We start from the raw sequence: 25,382 nt of genomic DNA on the forward strand, positions 1-25,382 counted from the left end.
GTCGGGAGGTGGAAACAGTGGTGGCTTTGAATAGCTTCAGCCAAGCAGTAGCCGAGCTTCAATTGACGTTCGCTGCTGCTTAGCTGCAAGGCTTTGCATAAAGATTTTCCGGAGCTCAGCGTTGCATAAGACTGAAGTTATGCACGTACCACGGACGCTGAAGCCTGACGCTGACGCTGACGCTGACGCTGACGCTGACCTCACTGTGATGAATCGGATTGGGAATTGGGACTTGGGAATTGGGGAAGGGGGTCCACCGAATTTTTTTTGGTGAGCATCCAGCCTACTCCGATTAAGTCCGGGGCGCAATCCCTGCCAATTCTACCTATCATTTTCGTGGGCTACCCTCCCTCCATTGGAAATCAGCTCTACGTCCTGCTATCGGAGTCCCGTCATTCCCTTCACTTCCCTCCCTCTGACAATTCTTTCGGCGCGCCTCGACGACGACATCCAGCCTGCTCTCACTTCTCTACCCAAACCCGACAATCAATCGATTCCGAGCGAGGGCCATCTACCGAGAGCATACAGCAATGTCGGCGACAACCACCACCCTCTTCCGCGCCGCCCGGCCGGTCATCTTCCAGCAGGTCGCTACCCGAACCGCCTTCACCACCGGCCGCGCCAATGCCTTCCGTAACTTCTCCCAGAAGGCTGGTCGCCGGTACCAAAGCACAGCCGCCCCCGAGACGGCGCAGGTCGGCTGGTTCGCGCGCATGTGGAACAGCCCGGTCGGTTTCAAGACGGTGCACTTCTGGTAAGTCTTTGGCCGGATACAGCTCCTCGGTGGTCATGGGTTCAGCAAAAGCCTGCGTGAAATGTGTGGACCATCATATAGAAGCAAGCAAACCCTTCTACTTCGAAGTGCCAATGCCAAGAAAAGACGTCACGGGCTGTCAGTCGGAGATATGCGACATTCGGGGCGCATAGCACGCGAGCACTTTCCGCCAACCAATTAGACATGATGCTGACATCGGAACTCCAGGGCTCCCGTCATGAAGTGGGCTTTGGTCATTGCGGGCATCAGCGACTTCGCGCGACCTGCTGAGAAGCTCTCCCTTACCCAGAACGCTGCTCTTACCTCGACCGGTCTGATCTGGACGAGATGGTGCACGATCATCACCCCCAAGAACTACCTGTGAGTTTCGCCCCCATTGTCTATCTCCGTGCATTCATATTCAACAAAATTTCTGACGGATGGATCTGCTCAAAGCCTTGCTGCTGTCAACGGTTTCCTGGCCATCGTTGGTATCGTTCAGTGCTCGCGTATCGGCATGTACTACCGATCTCAGAAGAACCAGCCCTCTACTGCCGATGAGGTCAAGGAGCAGGCCAAGGAGAAGGTCGAGAAGGTTAAGGATGCTGTCAAGTCATAGATTCGGTGACAGAATATCGACAAACATCTACCAACCCCAGGCAACTTTCGTTAGACACCTGGGCCAAAATTGGGAATTTCTGCGCGGGGATCAAGTCGAGCAGTTTCTGTGTGGCACGACAACGCGTAGGGCGACATGCACATATGCCGTCTCAGCTAACGGTGCGGCTTTGCATTAGACCTTATCTTAAAAATGATAGAGGCCGGGACACCTGTATAGTACTGCAGTCTACTGATATCGCATTCACTTTCTGAACCACCTACCCTGCATACAAGCAAGCATGTCCCTGCGCAGACAGCTGTTCTGGCGGCAAGTCCCTGGTTTGTGAAGGGCCTTCAGCGGGAGAGCGGACGCGGCGACCATAACTCCTATCGTAGATGTGTACAGTCAACCTCGAACAGCCTCCCAGAGGCTTCCTTGATCTCTAGCTTCTGCTAACCTGGAAAGCTTCTCTATATCACACCGGAGAGCATGAAGTTGAGAAGGCAATCACTGCATGCAAAGCTATGTACATTGGTAGTGGCCAGCCAGCCCAGGAGATCCGGACAAACCCACATATCTGGATCTGGTCCGCGCTCTACAAGGGGGCCACGGGCCGGGCACCGGTCAAACCTATGGCTTGCTTCGGAAGGGATATACACCACAAACGGTGACCGGATGCGTGGTGTCAATTTGCTCCTTATCCAGAGTATGGGTAGCTCGGCAAACTGAAGAGCGGGCCGTAGAGACGGGAGGGAGGCTCGTCCGGTGGCAGCTCCGGAACTTAGGCTTGCGGTTACTTCGACATTAAATGGGACGAGTGATGCGCATGCCCGGGTGTGCTGACGAAGGTGTCGAATTAGCATTTGGAGGTCCACGAAGGACTTACGTGGAGGAGTTTGTTGCACACGACTTTGTAATAGGCATATCGAGACCAATGATATACGATACTTCACCATAAGGGAGCTGACCTATGAGTTGGATGGAGCGGGCGAATATAGACAATCTGTACCTAGGTATGGAAGACTCGACCTTCGCAGCTCCAGCGTTGTAAGTAGCAAGTGAGGCTGCCCGGATCGGATGACAGATGTGTGTCGCGAAAGCAAAACCAGGTTGTATGATATCAAACCCACAGTTAAGATGGCAGCGCCAGGGTTAGCAGCGAGTCTGGCAGGTTAACCGGTTGGAAGTTGTCGCCGGGGGGACACGGGACCTATTATTGGCCTATATCGTTACTTTTATTGGCAGTATGGGAAGATATAGTCTGAAACGCTCCCCCTTTGGCCGTTCCCACGCTTTGACTTTTCATGGCCATAAACATCACCGATAACCCACATACGATGTTTGTTGGTGAGACGGGGAATGAGTGTCCGCTGCGGGTATCATTGCAACGGCTGGCAGGCCACTCGGTCATTGTGGATTCACTGAGCGCCGTTGGTTATGCAAAGTTAGAGACATGCGAGCACAGTACCGTTTTGGATAGTCCAAGGCAATGAGGTTAGGTACCTAGCCATGGGCGCAAGACAAAACAGTTCATATCAGATGTAGACTCGAGTGAGTACGGTCATGGTAATTTGTCACGTTGAGAGCGAGGCAATGTAACAAGGTTATCGCATTGACGAATAATAGTAGGGCCGACATGTAATAGGTTTAGGTTGATGTACAACACCAGTTGTATTTGATGCTACTCGTCGTTCCAAGCCATTGTTTGTGAGTGACTATATCTCTTTTTGGGCGCCATAGTCGAGGTCTATACGGTGTGGCGGATTCCAGAAGACGATTAGCCCCTTTTTAGTGCCCCGGATCTATCCCGCAACTTTGTGTTTTGGCCACCTCGATCGTTTCTCTGCGCCAGAGCCGTATTTTTAGCGCATGCAGGAACACGGCAGACCTGCATCGGTGCCGAACGAATCACGATGTGCAATGCCTCGTCTACCAGGGCATTCTCTTGCTGGCTTGGTTGGACCGCAGAAACACGCTTGCTTCTTCCTGCGTGTAGCCAGCCGGTCAGCCAGCTCCCAACATGTTTGCGGACGCATAGTAAAAAAGTACATGCTCGCTGGATTACTGGCTTAGGCTATCGCAGAGACCGGGTGGCATTCAAACAGACCTAGATTGTTTCAACGGGTCCCGGGTGCATTGAGCGCATTGCAAACGCCCCAAACGGAGTTCGAGAAACAGGCCGCAGCAACCAAAGCAACCTAATTCATCAATGTGTAATGCCGTAGTCTTGGCTAGTGTTCACTGCCCGTCTAGCTCCGACAATGGTGGGAATCCTCATGAACCAATGACTCGGCAGGAGGCCATTGCCACCTGCAGAAGCCAGCCACAATATAGTAGTAGCCAGGTCGCTGCGCCCTCTATGCCGCCGTATATATGCCGTTATATTGTGGTGCACAGCAAGTTACGCAGGGAACCTCAGTCCAGTCTGCCAGTCAGCTTGCAATCTAGGTACCTAGCAGGGGCAGGCCATCCTCGAACGAAGCGCACGGGATGGAACTGGTAATTCATTCCTATGCTTGGTGAAATTAGAAAATTGTGACGTGGCCGTGCAGAATCCGGCCCAAGAGACCAAGAGACCAAGAGACCAAGAGACTAGAGCGAACAGATCTGCTCTTTTCTTTTCGCAAACCTGACAGAAAATGGAACAATTATGTTTTGGAGGAGAACTTACGTACGCCTGGGGAACAAGACGTTCTGGGCATCGGATTCCCGGCATCCTGAGCTTCCGCAGTGTGACGAGTGCCCAGCGTGCATGGCTCAGATGTTACCTGCTAGAACAACGTGGGCAGGTGGGCAGGTGGGAAACAAGAATCTTAGAGGGTCCTGGAGCTACGCCTTGCTCGCAGGTACTGGCAGGGGGGATTGGGGGCAGTACTACTAGGCAGGCAAGCAGGCAGGCAGGGGGGTGCCACCAACCGATGCCCATGTCGATTTTGATACATGAAAGACCCTCTCTCCCACCTGGCCAACACTCTCCGGTCTCCCTCGAAGCTAGCACCAGTTATCAGGAAACTAACTCAATGCACTTGCATCAAGCCACAAGGGAAGCTTGGTGGAAGATAGGTGAGTTTCGGGATCGAAGCGGCATCAGCGCACTAGAGGTAGCTGCCGCGCCGAGGATCACAGATACAAATAATGTGTGTGTGTGTACCTACGTTTGGGTATGTTAGGTAGGTTCGGCGCTGTGACATGGACCAACGGACGAAGGTTGACTCAAGACTGGTCGTACATTGTGCTATTTTCAAGCTATTGATCCAGATGAAGCCCGACGTTGAAATGAAATAAACGGCTTTCGGTACTTGGTGCTTCGCCCGTCGCCGTTGATATACTGTAAGGTCAGGTGTCATTGGAAATAAATACATGAGGTGAGACTCCATAACCGGAGGGGCAGGGCTAGGTAATAGGTACATGCAGACACCATTGGTGGGGTCCTCCAGTCTTGATGGGAGATACTCTGGAGGGTCTTGTCTCAGCTGTAAGAGAGAGCACCAAGCCAGTCCAGAAGCCTGTCCGCCAGACAAGCATGAAGATATGGCAGGTAACATGTCTTATTTGGTCTGGCCATGGACTTGGGCGCACATGCGCAGTAGCCAGTACATAGCGAGCAGGACAAGATACGATGTACGTACGTACATGTAGGTAGGTATGCAGCACACAGCATGCCTGCTAACATGAAGGAAGGTGAATAGATCATGTCAGGTAGCCTGCGCCGAAGTGAACGAGTCGCGACGATGGATGTTCGGCATCAGGTACAGTACCCAAGTACATGATGCAACAGGCGGCCTGCACGGTTCAAGGGTACCCCTTCCCGAAAGCAGCGGTAATAAGGGCGCTAAAGCGCTTGCTTTTTTAGAAGAAGCTGGGGGCGGCCAAGGGGCGTAGGGGCGTAGGGGCGTAGGGGCGCTGCATGCCAGGCCATGCCATGCCTGCTTCTCTCCTTCGTCTGATGTTAGGTAACCTAGGGTATTAGGTATTAACCTAGTACCTTCTTCCATCGACAGTCCAGTTGGCTGTCGTCTTGCAGCATAGTCCAGTCCTGACCGCGTCAAATCTTAACTTCGTCTGTTGATCGGAGCCCTCATCGCAACTTTCCACGGCTTATTATCAGTCAAGGCATACCCTCGGTCGCGACAAGCAAAAGCAGACCACCAGACCATCCCCCCTCTTGACCTGGTTTGTCGGTGGCCGCCCACAACGTTACAAAGTGCTCGCTTTTGTCGGCTGTGACTTTGATTGCATTGGTCGTTACGTACTGAGCCATTGTGTAGCCCGACCAAAACGTACACACAAGACAAACCGCACTAGGTACCTACTCATTGTGTAGCCCGCCCGCCCACGTCCGTCCATCTCGCTGCTTCAACCACCCATTCATTCTTCGTTCGGCTGGTCAGGACGAGGGCTTCATTCGGTTCTCACCAGGGCGCGGACTTCTTATTCCTCCATCGAAGCCAAGAATTGCATCCTTCATTAACATCCGCATTCCTTCATTGTAGTGGTTCGTGGTAGTGCAATCAAGTACAGTACCAACACCTACCCCCCACCTGACAACACCACGCGCCAGTGCCTAACCCGGCCAGTTGGCATCCTCGAGGCCTGCCGAAACTGGCGATCATTATCGAAGCGAAACTACTGGGTCCCAACCTTGGTTCCGCACTCCCTGCTCCGAACTTACATCCACCCACCTGGCGAACTTCGGATCTTCGTGCGCCAACCTTTTTTCCCTTCTTCCTCACAGACATTTCATTGCGATTGCGCACAGAATTATAGAAATATATTCTTGAGCCAACAGATGGCTTTTCGGTTCTAAAGGCTACGACCCCAAGTTCTTCCCGAACCAGGTCTACGACTGGAGGTCGATTACTGGTTATTATCGGCCTCTGGCCAGCTGAATGCGAAGGGACAAGGAACGCCACCGTCTATCGATACATAAATCATGGCATACCCCGGAGCTCAACGACCGTACGCTGGCATGGCCGCGCAACGACCTGCCCCGCGCGGAGGAGGAGGAGCTTACCCGGGTCCTCCACGACAGCAGTTTGACCAGTACCAAGACGATTATGGCTACGAAGGCGGTTTCGACGATTACAACGATGGTTACGGTCCTCCCCCAGGCGGGAACTTTGGGCGAGGAGGCCCTGGAGGATACCCGCAAGACGCTTATGGGCCGCCGCCGGGCGGGCCGGGCAGAGGGAGACCACCACCACCGATGGGCGGAAGGGGAGGACCCATGATGCGAGGAGGCCCGCGAGGCGGTGCTCCAATGCCGGGACCTGGCCGTGGATATCCTCCTCCTGGCCGAGGAGGGCGTCCGGGCCCCCTGACCGATCCGTTTCGTCAGATCCATCTAGTAAGCAGCTCCAAACCTGAGCGCAACTTCGTTATCTGGACTAACCAAGCAAAGTGGCACGCCAAGCGCCTATAATGAGTCCCCAAGAACGAGATTTCGGCGGAGGCAGCGCCTACCCGGTGTTCCCAGGTCAAAAGCGAGCCACAGACCTTGACGAGGAATCGCGCATTCTCGACAGCATGCAAAATATGGATCTCAATGGCCCTGGCCCTGGCCCTGGTGGGAACAGACCCCCGCAAAGACGCCCGACTATGGAGAGTGATTTCGGTGGCGGCAGGCCTTCAATGGACAGCCAACGCGGCGGGCCAAGAGGGCCTCCCCCGAGAGGATACCCCGATCACAGGCGCGGGCCCCCACCAGACCAAGGTTACGGCGGATACCAGGATGATGGATATGGCGCACCTATGTCGCCTGGGCGCGGAGACTTTGGACCCCCAGAACGCAGTATGACAATGCCGAACAACATGCAACCCCCTATGGGCATGCGGAATGGACCTATGCCTGCACGCGCAGATAGTGCTCCTTACGCTGGGCCACCGGGACGAGGCCCCCCGAGGCCATCAACAGCGCAAGGGAATCGCCCGCCACCTCAAAGAATGTACCCGAATCAAGGACCGCCTGGACCTATGAGGCCTCCAGGACCTCCTGGACCCCCTGGACCTCCTGGACCCCCAGGGCAGTTTGATCAAGGTTATGATTACCAGGCTCCTCCACAGCAGACATGGGGCAATGAGCCCATGGTACGAGCCTCATTTGGCGATTTCTACGACGCTTATTACAACCCACGCGACAGTGAATACCACCCTCAAGGCCCTCCTAATAATATCCCCGACTTCGACGCAGCACCAGACCATGGTCCTCGGGCTTCACTTGATCAACACATGCAACCTGGCCCCCAGCTGGCATGGCTCAACAAACCGGACCCATGCGCTTCCCCGAAATAAATCGGACAAAGTCCCAACCGAATTTGCGCGAGCCCCAGGCGGCTGTCTTTGAGATGGCTGCTGAGATGCCACCCGTTCCCAATGGCGGTTTCCAGGCGTATAATGGACAGCCTATGCCTCCTCATCCTCAAGCTGGACCCGGAAGTGGACACCCAGCGCCAATCCGTCCTGGCTTGATGCCTCACTCGATGGTCAACATGAATGACAAGCCTACTCCCATGCGTCAATATAACGGCCCTCCGCCTGCAGCAATTGGCGCTCAGGGAAGACCCCCGCCACAACCAATGCAGAATGGGCCACCTGAGCCAGTACCGGTCACAGTGGAGGAACTGGAACGGCTACGAGCAATCATCAAATCCGATCCAAACGACCAGGGGCCGCCTTAACGCTCGCGAAAAAGCTCGTAGAAGCGGCTGACGTCCTCGTACCGAGACTTCCAGACCCTAAAGCAAGAGCACGTTCTCGAGAGCGCTACGTCGTAGACGCCCACAAGATTCTCAAAAAGCTTGTGAGCGCCCAAAATCAAGACGCAATGTTCTTCCTGGCAGACTGCCAAGGCCGTGGTACATTGGGCTTCGAGCCTGATAACAAGGAGGCGTTCACACTATACCAATCAGCGGCGAAGCTGGGTCACGCTGCAGCAGCGTACCGTACCGCAGTCTGCTGTGAGATTGGACACGATGAAGGCGGTGGTACACGCAAAGACCCGCTCAAGGCCATTCAGTGGTATAAGCGAGCCGCTACGCTCGGCGACACACCGGCGATGTATAAAGTTGGCATGATCTTGCTCAAGGGGTTGCTTGGTCAACAACGGAATCCTCGCGAAGCTGTCGGCTGGCTTAAGAGGGCAGCAGAGCGCGCGGACGCGGAGAATCCACACGCATTGCACGAGCTAGGTCTTTTGTACGAATCGGCACAACCAAACGATACTATCCTGCGTGACGAACCGTACGCGTTCACGCTATTCGAGCAAGCGGCCAGTTTGGGTTATAAGTTCAGTCAGTTCAGAATGGGTTGCGCCTTTGAGTATGGTCTCATGGGTTGCCCCGTTGATCCGCGAGCGTCCATAATGTGGTACTCGCGAGCGGCAACTCAAGAGGAACACCAGTCGGAACTTGCATTGAGCGGTTGGTACCTGACGGGAAGCGAGGGTGTGCTCCAGCAAAGCGACACAGAAGCCTATCTCTGGGCCAGGAAGGCGGCCCAGGCTGGATTGGCCAAGGCAGAGTACGCCATGGGTTACTTTACCGAAGTCGGAATTGGTATCCCGGCAAACATGGAAGATGCCAAGCGCTGGTATTGGCGAGCGGCCGGTAAGTTCCCACCGTCTGATTCCGAGGTGACAGCAGGGTGTAGAAGACCGAGCTGACTTTAAAATTCTGTAGCCCAGGATTTCCCCAAGGCACGGGAGCGTCTTGAAGACCTCAAGAGGTCCGGTAAGAACGGGCCGCGCCCCCGTGAGCGAATCTCGCGAAGCAAGATTGGCAAGCAGCAGGAGGGCGAGTGTTCGGTGATGTAGGGCGCCCGGACACTGCCAACCCCGCCGCCTCCGTTGGATGAGACTGAGTCGGCAGCTGAGGCATCGGAAGCTTTGGACGACGTATTCCCGGCTCGGAAGACCTCACTGCCGACGCGCAAAAGTTCAAGCACGTCTTTGGGGGACAAGTATGGTCGTCCTGGCGACCCCAAACCACGGCTTGTCTCGCAAACGCCGCTGTGCGATCCGTTCTACGACGCTCGGCCGTCATTCCGTCGCATAGTTTCGAGATAGTCTTTTGATAAGACACCAATTACATGAATATGATACCCGGAGGATCTGGATTCCAGCTTGAGGGCTCATTTATGAGGGCTGCCGCCCTTTAGCTGGCGTTCTCGAGCGATGGCGATTTGATTCATTTGCTCTATTTAATGCGCCGCCACCTGTTGTCGAATGGTACGGCGTTTTCGATACGATGGCGGGATTTGCATACTACCATTTGCGCATAATGCATGGACGGGCAAAAGAGACAGCGGCATAACGAGACGAAGAAGGGCGTTTGTAGAAATATCAATGTTTGGGTTTGTTTTTCAAGTCTTTCCATCCTGTAGGATTAGTATTCGTTGGGAGCATGCCTCCTTGAAGAACGGAAGGAGAAGAAGCTGAACAATACCAGGCGTTTTGTTCCCAAATCCTGACATCTATCACGAAGTGCCAATTGCCAGCCAGTCTGAGCATCTGCCGGGGGTGATTTGATAAAGCCACGCCCGTGTGACGCTCACATTAGGCCAATAGTTTTTCAGCCACAACAGTTGCCGTTATCGATAAACAAGACCCTTGATTGGACTGAATATCGTCATTGAAGTCTACTAGACTGCTGGATGCACAACTGACTTTCTACGTTAAGCATTGTGACGGCAACGCGACACGATCTGAGCCTCCTCAAGCATCAATGCGCCCTGTCTGAAAGCGCGCGACTTCTTATAGCGACAGCAGGGGAAAGCGGAGCCAAAATGGCCAGGAATGGGAGATTGGGCACGTGGCTCAAGATGCTGGCAGTGTGAGTTCTTTCTACTGCCTCCTGTCGCCCTCGCGCGCGTGTTTTGCAACTGCGCTTTCGGATGTGGAATTGATCGAGGCTGATTGGCGGCATGTTCGTCGTACAGAGGCGCCGTCTGCTGCGTCGGCGGCCCCGCGCTCGTCTACTACGTCCAGCCGACCGACGAGGAGCTCTTCAAGCGCTACAATCCGGAGCTCCAGAAGAAGAGCCTTGACCGCCGGTACGAGCGGCAGAAGGAGTTTGACGACTTCGTCACGCGGCTGAAGACTGATTCCAAGGACGATCGCCACAGTACGAAACCCCCAGAATTCTGCCCCTCATGGCCGTTACTTATCCCGCCCGGAAGCGCATTGGATGAGGGGCTGGCTTGCTAACATTTTGTGCGCCTTTAACAGTATGGACTGTCCAGGAGGAAGCGAGGCGGAAATACAGGGAGGAGCGGTTACGCGAGGATGCGAAGAATGCGGCGGAGGCAAAGGCAAGGCAGGAGGCCTTGCGCAGGGAGTCGGGACTATGAACTGTGCAGGGGTCCAATCGCAATTGCTGAGTGTTGAAAGCATATACAGGCGTTCTTGGGAGATGGCCACTGATTCTGGGTGGGTAAAATCCAGGTGGTGTTTGTACTATAATGTACCTACTCTGTATTCTATCATACGGCTCTCTGTTGCGACAGGTTGGACGAAGCAAATGCATTACACGATGTAGGTACAGGCACCCCCCGGGGTCAACTTTTTTTGGTGTGGGAGTGTGAGTGTGAGTGTGGCGCACCGCAAGCTGTCCAGTCCAGTCCACTCATCCCAACTCTTTGTTTCTGGGCAACAGCCAGCATGAAATGCAAAATGATGGATCACGGTCACAACGACGACGTTAGGAGTGCCTCGGTGATTTGGGTTTCTGTAGGGAGAGCGATAGTTCGATTCGGGACGGCAAACTGCGCAATCTTCCCATTCAATAACTTATTTCAGCTCTTAGACATGTCAAGAATATCCCGCTAAAGGAAATCTCGAGGTCCACCTGACTGACGAGACAATCAATCTATTCGTATACATACTTGCTTTATACGCCACAGTCAGTGTCTCTGGCTTGCGATTATACCTACACACCCAATCAAACCGGCCTCTCATGGAGCCTCACGAGCAACTCCTACAATGGGCCGAGGCCAAGGGCGTCAAGCTCGACGGCATAGCGCCTCAGCGCCTACCCGGTCGAGGCATGGGTATAGTGGCCACCCGCTCCATCCAAGTGAGTCGGCCGCCTTATTATCATTGTCTTTTTCTCCCGCCCTCATCCGCTGCTTCGCATACTGACCAATCACCAAAAGCCCGACGAGACCCTCCTCGAGGTCCCGGCCAGATGCCTGCGCAGCATAGAGACGGTCCCCAAGGCGCTGTCCCGCCGCCTGCCCCGGGACATCTCGGTCCACGGCCTGCTCGCCGCCGACCTGGCCCTGGACGCCAGCGACACCTACGCGGCCTGGAACGCCGTGTGTCCCACGCCCGCCGACTTGGCGAGCATGCCGATACACTGGCCCCCGGCGCTACAGGAACTGCTCCCCGGCCCCGCGCGCGTGTTGTTGGCGCGGCAGCAGGCCAAGATCGAACGGGACTGGGCCGCCGCATCCAAGCTGTTTCTTTCTCCCTCGCCTCCGTCTTCCTCTGCACTTGACGTCGCCGTCGACGGCGGCGGCGGCGGCGATGATGACAACGGTAGTGTCGTTAAGACCAACAACAAGGAAGAAGAGGGGAAAGCGGAAGCAGTAGCCGACGCAAATGCAAACTTGTTGAAGCAAAAGTTCGTCCACGCCTGGCTCCTCGTCAACACGCGTACCTTCTATCACGAGAGCCCCCGCCTGCGGCGCCGCGCCAAGGAGGACCGCATGGTGCTGCAACCCGTGGCCGACCTGTTCAACCACGCCGGGTCCCGGACGGGCTGGTGCCACGTCGCCTTCGACGCCGCCTCCTTCACGGTGCGCGCCGACCGGCCCTACAGCCCCGGGGACGAGGTGCGCATCTGCTACGGCCGGCACGGGGGCGACCTGTTGCTAGTCGAGTACGGGTTTGTGCTAGGCGGTGATAGCGACGACGACGACAACGACGGTAACAGCGGAAGCAGCAAAGACGACTGGTTGGAGGAGAACTGCTGGGACGAGGTCGGCCTCGACGACGTCCTGCTGCCGCGCCTCAGCGACAGCGCCAAGGACAAGCTGTCCGAGGTCGGCTTCCTGGGCGGCTACGTCCTGGACGCCGGCACCGTCTGCTACCGGACCCAGGTGGCCCTGCGGGCGCTGTGCTGCCTGCGGACGGGCCGGGAGGAGGAGTGGCGGCGGTTCCTCGAGGACGGCGAGGACGCCGACGCCGCGCGGCAGGGCGAGGTGGACGGGGTCTTCGTCGGCATGCTCGAGGAGTACCGGGCGCAGACGATTGGGACGACGCTGGCCAAGGTCGCGGCAATGGAGAACGACGATGACGACGACGTCTCCGAGGAAGGTGGCGAGGGGTTGCCGTCGTCGTCGTCGTCGTCGTCGTCCAAGGCCCAGAGGGAGCTGCTGTGTAAGCGCTGGAAGCATGTCGATAGACTCGTCCGGATCACCATTGAGAGGTTAAAGAGCGAGGCGAGCGTGAATATAACCCATTGACCGAACAACCTGGCGCCCTCGGGCACCATGCTGAAACAGTTCGTCTGACTGCGAGGCCAATTCTTTTCTTCTGGCACCCGAATTTCTGTAGTACTTGGCATGGCGTCATTGAATGAGGCACATGCCTACTTGTTACCAAGCAACGCCATATCCCCTTGATGGCGAAAGCGCTGCTCCCACCGTAATGAAATAGGTATCCAAGTCTGTAGGTAGACGGGCTTTTCGACGATTCACGGAAAGTGTTATTATCCCAATAGCAGCGTTTAAGGGGATATCCCATCTGCAGCTGGCTATCCCAAGTCAGTCATCCAATCCGTTACCAGCTATCCCATTACCAGTGTATCCAACACCAAGCCACCCCAAGTCAGTTGTTTACTCCAGCTACCCGAATGCCACTAAACAGAGAGCCGGTGTCACGTCAGATGTACATACAAGTGTTTGGTGTAAAGATCAATCTGATTGGTCTATCTGAATCAGAACTCGCAAATCCCTAATTTCAACGCCGTATTATGCAAAGAGCCTAAGCTCCTGGTGAGCCGCTCTTTTGAAAAGCCCGAGCCACAACGAGAGCGCCCCTAGCGACGGGGTTCAGGCTGCCGATCAGATCTGAAGCCATGGGCGATAGAGCTCATTGGAGTATCCTATTCTCCACGAGGTCTCTTAGCACCGTGCGGGTTCTGCTGCCACTCGTTGCCTCCAGACTGGTTGGCGCCGCCGAAGAATCCGGGGTTGAACTGAGGCTGCATGCCTTGGAAGCCTTGCATACCGCCGCCCATCATGCCCATACCACCCATAGCGCCAGGCATACCTCCGGGCATAGCGCCAGGCATAGCGCCAGGCATACCACCCATAGGCATGCCACCCATATTACCCATGCCCATCATGCCGTTGTTCATGCCGCCGCGGCCGCCACGGTTCATGCCGGGGCCGCCACGCATACCACCCATCATGCCACCACCGCGGAAGTTGAAGTTGCCTCCCATGCCACCATTGTTGAAGCCGCCACCGTTCATGTGGTTGTTGTTAAAACCCATGCCCATATTGCCTCCGGAGAAGTTGCGGTTATAGCCACCTCGGGGACCATTAAAGCCACCCCGACCACGGAAGCCGCCACCACCACCAAAGTTACCACCCATGTTGTTGTTGGAATTATGGTTGTTGAAGCCGCCGACAGCGGAGCCTCCACGGCCAGCTTGATCCTTGTGACCACGGGTCGGAGCATCCTTGGGCAAAGTCCGGAACGGGTTGGAGGGACCATGGTAGATGACAGACGGCTTTCGGTTGCCAGGGGCGACCTCCCACTCGTCAAACTCATGTTTGCCAGCAGTAGCTGCTTGCTGCGATGTGAAGTCCAGATACACCTGGCCCTTGCTCTTGCCGTTCACCTTGTGCTCACTAAACGTGATGTCTTTCAGCTCGGCTTCCACTCCGGCCTTTTTGACCAAGCCGCGGATGTCATCGTCAGTTGTCCACCATTGCAGTTCGGAGATCAACAGCGCGTTAGTTGCACCAGGGTCAATAGGCCTGTCATCTGAACCTTCCTTACGCTTGACGCCCTGATGATGCTGAGTCTGGGCACCTGCCTCGTCGTAGGTGTCCATGCCATGGTGAGCTTCGCCCTCGCCGTGGTAGTCGTCTCGGCCGTTATTCTGGGCATGTGCTGTGTTGGAGCCGTTCGCCACAGTCACCGAAGCATTAGATTCATAGGCTTGGGCGTTGGTGTCCTGTGCGGATGAATCATGGCCACCATGCTGCTGGTCAGCGGAGCCGTCTCCGTAGATATCGATCTCGAACTCCTCCTCGGCCATCTTGTGTTTCGTTCAGAGGTGAGGTGAATGTGATTCTGCTGTTACGAGCGGATGGTGCAAAGATGAAGAACAAGCACCCTGTTGGCTACTTTGTTACGATCACAGTCGCTGGGTCTCTAGGGTGAGTATTGTTCTGTATTTTGATGTAAATACAGGAACGGCCTGTGACCCCCATCCCGTTATATCAGTCTCAAATACAATGGCAAGAAGGAAACATTTCCCAAAAGGAATTTCAGACAAAACAGAAAGACAGATGCGCCAGGAAGGTAGAAACACAATACGTACACTCCAAGCTTCGGAACGGACAAGTACCAGTGGGCTGTCACCCTGCTTCTGCCTCTGCTTCTGACGACAAATGGAATGCTGGCAAGACGAAGCTCTGTGCTTGCAATCTTGTGACCCAACGCTCGGCTTTTGGGAGTTTCAACTCCTTCGTTGCGTAGCTTCAGCGGGAATGGTATGATACAAATTGTGCAGAATGGCTCTTCCCCTTCCTCTTATGAAAATAGCATAGGACCTTGAGGGGTCGTGAGTCTCTCGAGTCTCGCGCCTTGGGAGTGATGTAGAAATGGGCGTGGGCGTTCGGTTGGAATGCCTGGAAGGTCGTTCGATATCGAGTAGCTGTCCCAGAATTGTTAGTGACAGGCCGAACGGCAGAGTAGCAGGAGGTGTAGTAGACGGCGGACTTACAAAGGCTTGTAAGGGTTGGAAAAGAGCTAGAAGTACAGGAAGGGCACGAAATGCCGTAGATGCGCCGCAGGGGAATCGAGGCTGACTGGACGGAGCTATAACAGGCGCAGGCGTGAGATGTTTTTTTCTTCTTTTCTTCTTCTTCTTCTTCTTTCGGGCTGTCGACTGCAGTATTCGCCCTCGGGTATCGGGGAGGGTGGCGAAGGGAAGAGGAAAGCGACGTGTCCGTCTGAAGATGGCGTCGCTGTTGTTGGTTGGATGTCGCAGCCGAAATCAGGCTTTACTTACAAAAAACTGATGTCGGACGACGGGCAAGGGCGGGCTTATGGTGATGAAGTAGTGGTAGGCCTGCCTCCATTCGATGTTCAATGTTGCAGCTTGAGCGCCGAGCTTGGGCTCTCAATCGGCTTGCAAAAGACCCCCAAATGCTAAACCAACCCACAAATATAAGGGGCTCGCTCACTGTTCGGGTAGGTATGATGTTGGGTCGCTGCCACTTATCCCTGTCTTGTCGAGTGCGCGCCTGCCCTCTAGGTTAGGCTCTACTTGTATGTACACCAGGGAATGACTTATGCATATATCCAATCTGTCGGCTAATGCCATTGAACAGTGTATCATGCTGCGGCACAATAAGAACTTCCTAGGCATGACCCTAGCTACATGTAGGTAGACAGATGAAAACACCTAAGAATCTACCTTAACTGCCATCTCGCCGCAGCAGGCGGGTGTGGACATTGGCAACAAACCAGAGCTGAGCATGTACATTCTGCCAATGCCCGCATAATACTCGAGTGGAATGGCTACTACATAGATACTCGAACTCGAACCAACACCCCAATGCACATTACAAGTGTAACAAGTCAATTTGGGGCTTCTATTCAGTACACCTCGTTGACTATGGAGTTGGGGGACTGGCTGTTGTTGGCTCGCCTGGTGTCTTATTACTCACCGTAGGACAGGTTGATTGTGGTTGCCCGCACGTTTCCATACTTACTGATGGTGCTACATATGCGACTATGCCGTTGACGCTGCTGGTTGCCAAGCTGCTCCCCCGGCCGCCGCTATGTACCTGTCCCCGACCGGCCAACCAAACAGATGGCACAAAGGGCTACCCGCCTGTATGGGGTTGGTGTGGGTTAATCAATCGATAAGGCTTGAAGCTGGCCGCGGCTGGTGGAAAGCGGCCAATGTACCTACTACTACTAACCTTACAGCCGCCCAGCGGCCCAGGGAAGGAGGCAATCTGGCCGCATCGAACAAATCCCCATTAAAACTTATCGGAGAGGCGAGGCAAGCTGCTCAACCCATTTCCCACCACGCGACATACATCACCACTTAATTATTCCACGCAACACCCCAGCAACCCTCCTTTCACATCTCTCTCCCGCCTCTTATTCTTTCCCCCCGTTCCGCGCGGCAGACAAATCCCCCAACATGTCGGACCAAGTTCAAGAATTCCTCGACGTAAGAAACACCACAACAGCAGCCCCTCCGTCCCTCCCTCCGCTCTACAGCGAACACTGCACGCGCGCGAGACAGAGAGGGCGAGGGAGAGACGCGCCTGCCCGGAGTGTAAGTTAGCTAACGCCATCATAGGTCCCCCCGCGAGTTCGTCAAGGAGGGCACCCAGTTCATGAACCGCTGCCAGAAGCCCGACCAGAAGGAGTTCGTGCGCATCTGCCAGGCTGTTGGTGTGGGTTTCTTGATCAGTGAGTCTACCTCGAGACAAATCAGAAGGCCTCAAGTCGAAACCCATTACGGTCTTGCTAACTACTGCTTTTCTTTACAGTGGGCGCTGTTGGCTACGTCGTGAAGCTGAGTAAGTTGGTTCCGAAAACAATTCGATGCCTCGGTTGCAACAATGCTCGATGGGGCATTACGTGGTCTCAATAATTGCATACTGACGTGTTGTATTGCAGTCCACATACCCGTCAACAACATCCTCGTCGGTGGCGCATAAACATCGAAACAATTCGGAGGGATTTGAACGAAACGACCTGGAGCGCGAGCGTCAGGACCTTACAGGAGAGGCATTGGTGCTCATAAGAAGCAGCATAATATGAAAGGCAGCATGGAATACTGCGCAGGCATAGTCGTTCCGAGGAGGGACGAGCTCCGCCTGGCCTATCCGATATACGACAATGGGCTGGAACAATGGGTTGCATATGAACGCACAATCGTAGCAAGGCTAGCCAGCCAGCAGGGCCAAATAAAATAACACCCTTGATTTGTTTATCCTGGATCCGTCTATCAAGCATATGTACAACACGATTGCCAGGTTGACGAGGTACTGAATAAAGCCCCTTGTCCTGGAACTCAGAGGTTCATCGCTGGCATGCCCGAAATGAAAGCGAACGTCGCCTCAGACAAGCAATTTTGTAGAGTATCGACCTCAAAGTCGGCCAAAGTTAATCCCAAATTCCTCTTCCTCTTCCTCGTCATCATCATAGATACTCGAATGATCACCAACTGGCCTTAGCTTGTCATTATATGAGAGACCCATTTTTGGCTCGGCCTCGTCTGTATGAGACTCGTTGAAGGAGTGGACAGAGACGGTGCCTATTGCATTGTCTCCTCCGTTAAGAGCAGAAGCTGGGAACAGAAAGTCAGCTTAGTTTTCTGGTTTCATCTTGTTTCCCAGACCTGATAGGCACAGGAAGGAGGGCAGATAATATAGGAACTTACCAGCAATGAATGGCGCATTAGGGTGCCAGCTGGCGTCTCTGACGCAAGTGAAACCACCCCGGTGATGTGACCCTCTGTGGCGATGAGGTCTGTAATTCCGCGGCAGGGTTTCCTTCAACGTCGCTTCGTGCACGTCAATGTCTCCAGCGGGAGTGCCGTCCAGGTTGTAGATGTAAACCTTGCCATCATGGCTGCCAGTGTAGACGTATCTCGAGTCGGTGCTCCCGGGAGGCGAGAAGTGGCACCGGATGAGCGTCCGCAGAATCTTGTGGCCGCCGCGGAAGGTGACCACGGAGTTGTCGTTGGGGTGCGGGAACCACGTCGTGTCGTCGTAGTGCTCCCAGCGGTAGTCGAAGCCGGTGCCCAGGCGGGTGTGCTGCGTCGGGTCCAGCTCGGTGAACTGGGCCGAGGTGTACATCTTCCGCAGGTCCCAGAGCTTCATGCTCTGGTCCTTGCCGTTCGACAGGATGTAGCGTCCGTCGCCCTTGCTGTCGATGTACGTCAGGCCCTCGATGTGACCGACGAATGCGCCGGCTTCCCGGCCGTTGCCCATGCTGCGCCGATCCCAGACTTTGATGGTCGTATCATCAGATCCAGAATATAGAATGTGCGGCGACAGTTTGTCGGCAAAGCACACGGCGTTTACATGGTTTTCGTGTCCCCTGATCTGGTGTAGCACTCGGCGAGATTCAATGTCATAGACCACTATTGAATCGGCGTTTGTCCCTGCGACGAGCTCGCGCCCGTCTCCCGAAAACCGGATCGACCAGATACCGAACGCACTGTGCCAACCGTTCCCACCGGGACCCGCGCTTGCCAGGTTCAACGTATAGGGGTCACCTGTGTCGTTCGGGTCTGTCGGCGCTAGGCATACGTTGCTCTGTATCGAGGTGTACGCGAGCCATTTGTTGTCTGGGCTCAGCGAGGCATCGGTCAGAGTCCACGAGCCAAAAGGGAACGCGACGGTCTTGTAATGCCTCCAGTTGTACGGGTTTGACGTGTCGTACATGCGGACCTTGAAGTCCTTGACACAGGCGTAGAAGAAGTTGCCGTCGTCGGAGAACTGGCCCGAGTATACGGGCTCCTGGTATTTGATGACCATCTCCGCGTCGGTGGTGGGTAGCAAGGACTGCTTCATCATGGACTGGTTGACTCGTCGATACGTCGGGCCACCCACGCCCAGCTCCCGGTCGAGTATGCGGCGTGCTAATCGCTTCTTGGCCCTCAGGGGCTCGGGACGAGCTCCGTAGCTCCAAATTTGCCCGAATTCATGAGCTCCTGGCCTTCCTCGCTCGGGTATTTGGGGAACCGGTCCGGGTCTGGAGTCCGCCGCCGCCGCCGCCGACCCCACGGCATGTCCTCGTCGTCATCGTCGTTGGAGAATATCAGATGTCCCAAGTTGGAGTTCCGTAACAGCGTGATAACTTGAGCCTGTGAAAGGCCCACTTGGTTGTCTAATCAAAGGTTCCATGTTAACAAACAATCCTAGCTTCGTTGTGGTAAGCATGGTGGCGTACTCATCACAAGGCGGATCAATCGCTGTTGCATCGTGATTCCCGCAGCAGCAGCTGTGCCTTCATCTTCTTCTTCGTCATCGCCTTCGACCTCCACTAGGAATCGGAAGTCGTCATCATCGCTATTATCCTCGTCGTCGTCTTCGTCTTCTTCGTCGTCTTCTTCGTCGTCCTCCTCCTCATCGTCGTCGTCGCCTTCTTCGGCATCTATCGCAAAGTGTCAGTCGGGCCCCTCATAATGCAGGGTTGGCAGCGGCAGGTTGCATTGTACCGTGGAATTCGTCTTGCTCATTTTCGTAGCCAAGTTCGGCATCCTCGTCGTGATCGTCTTGGGCGTCGTGGAATAAGTCGGCATACCGCTGGTGGATGTCCTCGGACCCCGACGGCGAACTCATCTTGCCCGGAGCTCAACGGGTAACCTGCACAGATGCACACAAGACGGTGGTTGTTTCAATGTAGTTGGTAAGGTTTCACCACGAAACTAGCAGAGGTACGGGAACTAGTTGAATTGAATACGTAATCTGCCAGCAGATGTAATCACCAATATATTAACAAAAGGTTGACAACGAGAAGGAAGAAGGTGATTGCAGGTCTCATGATGACATCGACCCCGGATAGATACAGCGGGGATTCCGATAGCTGACTTATCGCAGCTACTCAAGTAAGTACGGTATGCTATGCAAGCCATCGGCGTTACGCGGACTTAACTAGCCCGGACGTGGGGTTGCTGCTAGGCCGGCTTGGCTGGACACAGGGGCAAAACCATAACCGTTTGGTATTCCACCCAGCTTCTGGTCAGGTCCATATCGCTTCTCTTGTGTAACAAAAAGCAGCAAATTGAGCTTAGGCATGCGCTGCAAACTTATACTGAGCCCAACCCATACTTCCCTCGTGTAGAGTCCAAGTCCTCTTCCCCGGGTCATCGCCAGCAGCTCCGGCCGCCACATAAATGGGCATCAAATGGTCCATGTGCTGGAGAGGGTTAGCCCAGGGTCCAGGGTCCGAAAGCAGCCAGCATGTTAGGTACTTACGGGGTGTGCCTCTCTAGCATCAGGCCGCTTCGTCGCCTCCGCCATCCGTGTCTGGCGTTCCGCAGGCGGGGCTTCCGTCGCTTCCTTCAGAGCCTCGTCAAAGGACACCGTGTACCGTTGCGGAATAGGGCTGGACATGGCGAAGCGCAAGTCTCCCAGGTTGTGCACTGACATGCCGGCGCCAATGATGACGATACCCTCGTCTCGCAGCGACGCGACGGCTTGGCCCAGGCGGTAATGCAGGTCCGGGTCCTCATTGTTATACAAACTCACCTGCACCAGCGGCACGTTCAGAGGGTTCTGCTCAGGATCAAAAGCTAGACAACCTATGTGTGAGTTCGATGTGCTGGGTTTTCTCAAGCCCGGTCTGTGTAGGAAAGTACATACCGACGCTGAAGCCAGACCAGACTCCGTGGTCGAGCCCGCGGGTCACTCCTTTCGACTTGATGCCGGCTTTCGATAGGAGACCCATGATCTTCGAGGCCAACTCAGGGCTGCCCTTGTTCGGGTATTTCGCCTCATAGTAGTGTTTAGGAAATCCGTAGAAGCTGCGCAATACCCCCAGTGAGTACATGTGAAACCGAGTGTGCGTCATGGGGCATAGGCTGCACTTACTCGTAGATCAAGTCAGTATGCTCAGCGGTGTTGACCTCGATAGCGTTGCGGTCCGCTTCCCAATGACCCGAAAAGACCACTACGGCCTTCGGTTTTACTTTTTGGGTAATCTCTTGTCCGATGGCTTGGAGTACGGGAAACACGGGATGCCTCGTTTCGTACTGGACATTGGGCTGCGCTAGAGTTCAGACTACAGTTTCTCGGCATAGAGTAGGCGCTTACAGGGTTCATACACCACCATGGCTGAAGAAATATACTGGCGTTTTACCCGACATCGTCGAAAGCGAAGACCTTGACGTTGCTGCTAACAGGGAGGCAATCGGTTTTGGGATCCAACTGGACATGAACGGATCAGAGGCAATATCGGAGCGCAGAAAAACTGCAAGAACTAGTACGGCGACCGTGAAAATCAAGAACGGCCTCCTGAGTTGTCTAAAGGAATCCATCCACACAGCAACCGGGAGACTAAGGGGATGAAGGCTTCAATAAATCTGGTTAACGTTGAGTATGCTACCAAAAAAAAAAGTCCCAAGTCTTCAATTGATACATAGGGTAGTACGGAACATACGATCACGTATTTCCCCTGATTACCAAGAATATGTCAGCAGCAAACTTACCTAAGTATGCAACTACCTACTAGGTTAGCACTCCGCCGGTGGGATAAGCCAGCCAGCCCTATTGCCATGGAGCAAGCAAGACAGGAGCTGTGGTACTGGCACTGGTGCTGCTGACCGGTGCTTACCTCTTACCCGCGGGGCTCTTTCCCTCGAGTGAGTGCTGGCGGGAGTGGAGCGCGGGGCGCTTGGAAAGCGACGGAAAGAAATACTCGGTAAAGTCCAGGGCCTGGTTGCTAATCTTTAGCGTCCAGGACCACGACCACCCACCGGTGCTTCCTACCAACCACCATCTTTGGTACGAGAGACTCTCCTACGTGCATGATTGCACTGCCTTACCAATCCAGCTTGACGCTCTGTGCTGTGTTGCTTCTTGCGTTCTCATTGCCTTTCGTAAGCGTAAGCGCCCAACAGCTGTTCAACTTCCCCGCTTTCCCGGAACCCGACCGCTTCTCGCCCACCATGAGCGCTCTCCGGCGGCTGCCCCCACTCCTCTTCCCTCCGGCCAAGAAGCACACGGCTACCGTCATCTTCGTGCACGGCCTTGGCGATACCGGCCACGGGTGGGCAGATGCCGTCGAGAACTGGCGCCGCAGGTCCAAGCTGGACGAGGTCAAGTTCATCTTGCCCCACGCTCCTCAAATCCCCATCACATGTGTAAGTGGCCCTGGTTGTCTCCATACTTGGTTCGTTCAAGTCGTCGTTGTCGTTGCCGTTCCTCTCCTAAGACCGTGTCACCATCTTTTAGAATGGCGGAATGCGCATGCCGGGCTGGTTCGACATCTTCGCCCTTGGTGGTCGACCCGACGACCTGCGGAGGAACCAGGATGAGAAGGGCATCGAAGTGACCCGCGACTACCTCCGTGACTTGGTCAAGGCCGAGATGGACGGCGGCATCCCTGCCGAGCGCATAGTCCTCGGCGGCTTCTCCCAGGGAGGCGCCATGTCGTTGTTGACAGGTCTTACCTCCAATGTCAAACTGGGTGGCATCGTTGGGCTGTCTTCGTGGCTCCCCTTGGACCACAAGCTTCCCGAGTACCTCAGAGAATACGACCTCAACCGCGAGACCCCTATTCTGATGTGCCATGGTGACTCGGATCCCGTGGTCCCGACTGCGTTTGGCAAGGAGTCCTCGCAGGCTCTCAAAGATCAGGGATTCAAGGTGACCTTCACGCTATATCCGTAAGTTATCCAGGCGTTTCCCAGAAGAGCCCATCTTACTGACAACATCCAGCCGTATGGCCCACTCGGCTTGCGTGGAAGAGCTCGATGAGGTTCAAAATTTCCTGAGCAAATGCTTGCCCGCCCTCGAATCTGAGAAGTAATTGGGCCTCTAAGAGCACTGCCACCGACTGCATGTGGCAGCTTAGAGACGTGTACCCAATTCACTTACTACCTATAACGAATCAATATATTACTTAGACTACATACATGTTGCTGACACTTGCAGCCGAAGTTCTGTGCTATGATCAAATGTGTAACCCCAAATATCGGTAAACACAGCCTTCTGCTCACTGATCGCCTGGCCATCTTGAAGGGCGGTTCTTCTGAGTGAATCATGTCGATAGTTCATTTCATATTTTGACCACACCATATTTACGTTGAATTGAAGCCAACGCGTCCTTTGTGATATAGCAGCCATCGAGTTGTTCAACGAAATCGGTACAGCGCTGGTTGAATTGCCGCACCCAGTCGTCAAATTTGGCTAGTACCTCCTGTGCACTTGATACTTGACTGTCCGAGCTAGTGTCAATATGGCCATCCAAGAAGATCCAACCTTTTGTTGCACAATCCTCCCATGGTAGAAACTTGAAGACACTGGTGTCTATATGTCCGACCATCTCATACGTGAAAAGACTTCCATCGGGTCTCAACCCTGTCTTCCAGGACTCGGTAGGACCAGGGAATGCCTTCGACGACGTGCGGGCGGTGCTCAAAATCTGCTCGTTGCGGTAAAAGCAAGCTTCGATCAAGCCAGTCCGTTCCAATGGAGGTGGTCTTGCTCGTAGTTCGGCCCCAAATCCACTCTTGCCAGAGCGAACCCGGTTATAGACTGTGGCAATATCATCTGCAGCGAGGGACTCACTAAGATCCAGCCAGGTTTCCCACCTGAGATCAGGGAACACGTCAGGTGCAACCTCTTTCAAATCGGCCACTTCAGCCTGCTTACTGAGTTAAATCGATGGCTGATATCGGAGAATCCCTGTTACTTACTTTGTCATAGGGTGGATCTGGTTTCCCGCGAAATCCTCGTTCAGCAGCTTCGTGCAACAATTCATCCATCATCTCCTTGTAGAGGCTGTCCAACATGCTAGCATGAAGACCATGGATATACGCATTGATGCCTCCGATTCCGATAGTTTCCCACATTTCCAGGTCCCCCAGCAGTAAATTGGACTGCTCAGCAAAACTGAAAGGACTTGGCACTGCGGTGCGGGCAAAGGCCTTATGAAATAGCTCGTGGCGGAGAAATGCCTGCTTATACCGAACCAATTCGGCTCTCGTTATATCAGGCCAGCACGACTCCTGCTTCGTGGCGCGGCGGGGGGATGATGAACAGCTCGGTCCAGTGCGGGACATAACGTTGTTTTCGGTCCCAGTCGTCCAAATTGAGCTTGGCCGTTCTCACGAGGTCGTCTACGAATCGCATGATGACGCGATCTAGTCGACAGAGCAGCACGGCTTCCTCGCGCGAACAAGGCCAGGGTTCCTGCGAGGCGCGGTTCGTGAGGTAGTCGCTGATCCTGCCGCGTAGCTCATCGCGGTCGGTGCCGTCGGAAAAGTTGGGACAGCGGACAATGGTCAGAGCATCACGAAGGCATTCGTCGCCTATGGACCTGCAGACGACGTTGGGCAAGATGGTCTTCTTTTTGTACAAGAACCCGTCCAGAAAGATTGGCGACGATGACAGGCAGGCTGCCAAGTCCTCGTACGAGTCCAGGTCGCCCAGGATATGCGCTAGAAGCTCGATTGGGAGATCCGAGAGGCCAACGGAGGTGGCGGCGACAAGTGATGTGTCCAATGAAAAGACAGTCATATTGGGGGTGGTCGTGTTGGTAGCTTTCGAGAGTGGTGGTCTCTATGAATGTTGTAAGTGAGGGTTGCCTGACCGGGACCCTCGTGGGATTTTTCTTTATACCTGACGTATAGATACAAGGCAAACGCAGGAGAGGGCATATATGTTAATCCACGAAACTCAATACAGTTATCTAACTCATCCAGAATGCTGTGGCCTCGCTATGGTAAAGTTCATGGCTTATCTGGAACGCCTGTCCTCACACACGTTAGGTACGTACATGTGGCCATCATTCTGTGAGCATATCAACTCTACGGCAGGTATAATGGGGTTCGAAAGGGGCAAATACAGGAGGGGGTATCGAACAAATCCCCAATGCTGGAATGCAACTCTTCTTCTACCTGGTTCGACCGGAATATTGTCACTTTTACCATACTTAGTCACAGGGCAATAACAGAGGGTATAAATAAATCCAAGTTTCGTGGTCATTGGGAGATAATCGCCATATACATATAGAATAATAGTTAAAGAACCACGAGTTGTGGCTTCTTAACTCTTTAAACTCAGCTCATATAGTGTTCAGCATGGAAT

At 54.4% G+C, this 25,382-nt stretch overlaps 12 protein-coding genes across 12 annotated transcripts; 7 read left to right on the plus strand and 5 right to left on the minus strand.

Annotated features, from left to right (window-relative positions):
- Window positions 1-530: 530 nt before the first annotated feature.
- Window positions 531-1,373, plus strand: PG986_003254 (mitochondrial pyruvate carrier 2; the record flags this gene model as incomplete). Its single annotated transcript, XM_066839476.1, has 3 exons — window positions 531-754; window positions 983-1,135; window positions 1,211-1,373. The coding sequence occupies 3 exons, from the start codon at window positions 531-533 to the stop codon at window positions 1,371-1,373; spliced, it is 540 nt and encodes a 179-aa protein (XP_066704540.1).
- Window positions 1,374-6,288: 4,915 nt separating this feature from the next.
- On the plus strand, window positions 6,289-8,032 carry PG986_003255 (uncharacterized protein; the record flags this gene model as incomplete). The annotated part of the gene is made up of 3 exons (XM_066839477.1): window positions 6,289-6,688; window positions 6,757-7,557; window positions 7,602-8,032. 3 exons carry the CDS (start codon window positions 6,289-6,291, stop codon window positions 8,030-8,032), a joined length of 1,632 nt encoding a protein of 543 aa, XP_066704541.1.
- A 146-nt stretch (window positions 8,033-8,178) lies between these two features.
- PG986_003256 (uncharacterized protein) lies at window positions 8,179-9,165 on the plus strand (the record flags this gene model as incomplete). The annotated part of the gene is made up of 2 exons (XM_066839478.1): window positions 8,179-8,959; window positions 9,032-9,165. 2 exons carry the CDS (start codon window positions 8,179-8,181, stop codon window positions 9,163-9,165), a joined length of 915 nt encoding a protein of 304 aa, XP_066704542.1.
- Window positions 9,166-10,136: 971 nt separating this feature from the next.
- On the plus strand, window positions 10,137-10,700 carry PG986_003257 (CBP4-domain-containing protein; the record flags this gene model as incomplete). The annotated part of the gene is made up of 3 exons (XM_066839479.1): window positions 10,137-10,183; window positions 10,290-10,474; window positions 10,579-10,700. 3 exons carry the CDS (start codon window positions 10,137-10,139, stop codon window positions 10,698-10,700), a joined length of 354 nt encoding a protein of 117 aa, XP_066704543.1.
- Window positions 10,701-11,305: 605 nt separating this feature from the next.
- PG986_003258 (SET domain-containing protein) lies at window positions 11,306-12,818 on the plus strand (the record flags this gene model as incomplete). The annotated part of the gene is made up of 2 exons (XM_066839480.1): window positions 11,306-11,425; window positions 11,505-12,818. 2 exons carry the CDS (start codon window positions 11,306-11,308, stop codon window positions 12,816-12,818), a joined length of 1,434 nt encoding a protein of 477 aa, XP_066704544.1.
- A 641-nt stretch (window positions 12,819-13,459) lies between these two features.
- PG986_003259 (rrm domain-containing protein) lies at window positions 13,460-14,626 on the minus strand (the record flags this gene model as incomplete). The annotated part of the gene is made up of 1 exon (XM_066839481.1): window positions 13,460-14,626. One exon carries the CDS (start codon window positions 14,624-14,626, stop codon window positions 13,460-13,462), a length of 1,167 nt encoding a protein of 388 aa, XP_066704545.1.
- Window positions 14,627-16,750: 2,124 nt separating this feature from the next.
- Window positions 16,751-17,276, plus strand: PG986_003260 (uncharacterized protein; the record flags this gene model as incomplete). The annotated part of the gene is made up of 4 exons (XM_066839482.1): window positions 16,751-16,809; window positions 16,913-17,025; window positions 17,106-17,135; window positions 17,236-17,276. 4 exons carry the CDS (start codon window positions 16,751-16,753, stop codon window positions 17,274-17,276), a joined length of 243 nt encoding a protein of 80 aa, XP_066704546.1.
- A 432-nt stretch (window positions 17,277-17,708) lies between these two features.
- Window positions 17,709-19,910, minus strand: PG986_003261 (LEC14B protein; the record flags this gene model as incomplete). The annotated part of the gene is made up of 5 exons (XM_066839483.1): window positions 17,709-17,908; window positions 18,002-19,184; window positions 19,241-19,455; window positions 19,519-19,722; window positions 19,787-19,910. 5 exons carry the CDS (start codon window positions 19,908-19,910, stop codon window positions 17,709-17,711), a joined length of 1,926 nt encoding a protein of 641 aa, XP_066704547.1.
- A 448-nt stretch (window positions 19,911-20,358) lies between these two features.
- On the minus strand, window positions 20,359-21,505 carry PG986_003262 (Extradiol ring-cleavage dioxygenase- class III enzyme- subunit B; the record flags this gene model as incomplete). Its single annotated transcript, XM_066839484.1, has 5 exons — window positions 20,359-20,487; window positions 20,547-20,863; window positions 20,934-21,094; window positions 21,162-21,334; window positions 21,395-21,505. The coding sequence occupies 5 exons, from the start codon at window positions 21,503-21,505 to the stop codon at window positions 20,359-20,361; spliced, it is 891 nt and encodes a 296-aa protein (XP_066704548.1).
- Window positions 21,506-22,237: 732 nt separating this feature from the next.
- PG986_003263 (Phospholipase/Carboxylesterase-domain-containing protein) lies at window positions 22,238-23,100 on the plus strand (the record flags this gene model as incomplete). Its single annotated transcript, XM_066839485.1, has 3 exons — window positions 22,238-22,432; window positions 22,524-22,957; window positions 23,010-23,100. 3 exons carry the CDS (start codon window positions 22,238-22,240, stop codon window positions 23,098-23,100), a joined length of 720 nt encoding a protein of 239 aa, XP_066704549.1.
- A 249-nt stretch (window positions 23,101-23,349) lies between these two features.
- PG986_003264 (uncharacterized protein) lies at window positions 23,350-24,145 on the minus strand (the record flags this gene model as incomplete). The annotated part of the gene is made up of 2 exons (XM_066839486.1): window positions 23,350-23,937; window positions 23,990-24,145. The coding sequence occupies 2 exons, from the start codon at window positions 24,143-24,145 to the stop codon at window positions 23,350-23,352; spliced, it is 744 nt and encodes a 247-aa protein (XP_066704550.1).
- Window positions 24,146-24,284: 139 nt separating this feature from the next.
- PG986_003265 (uncharacterized protein) lies at window positions 24,285-24,812 on the minus strand (the record flags this gene model as incomplete). The annotated part of the gene is made up of 1 exon (XM_066839487.1): window positions 24,285-24,812. The coding sequence occupies one exon, from the start codon at window positions 24,810-24,812 to the stop codon at window positions 24,285-24,287; it is 528 nt and encodes a 175-aa protein (XP_066704551.1).
- Window positions 24,813-25,382: the final 570 nt, after the last annotated feature.

This window comes from Apiospora aurea, assembly GCF_038362705.1.
Source record: "Apiospora aurea strain CBS 24483 chromosome Unknown utg000002l_segment0_segment0, whole genome shotgun sequence".
In the NCBI taxonomy this organism is placed as follows: domain Eukaryota; kingdom Fungi; phylum Ascomycota; class Sordariomycetes; order Amphisphaeriales; family Apiosporaceae; genus Apiospora; species Apiospora aurea.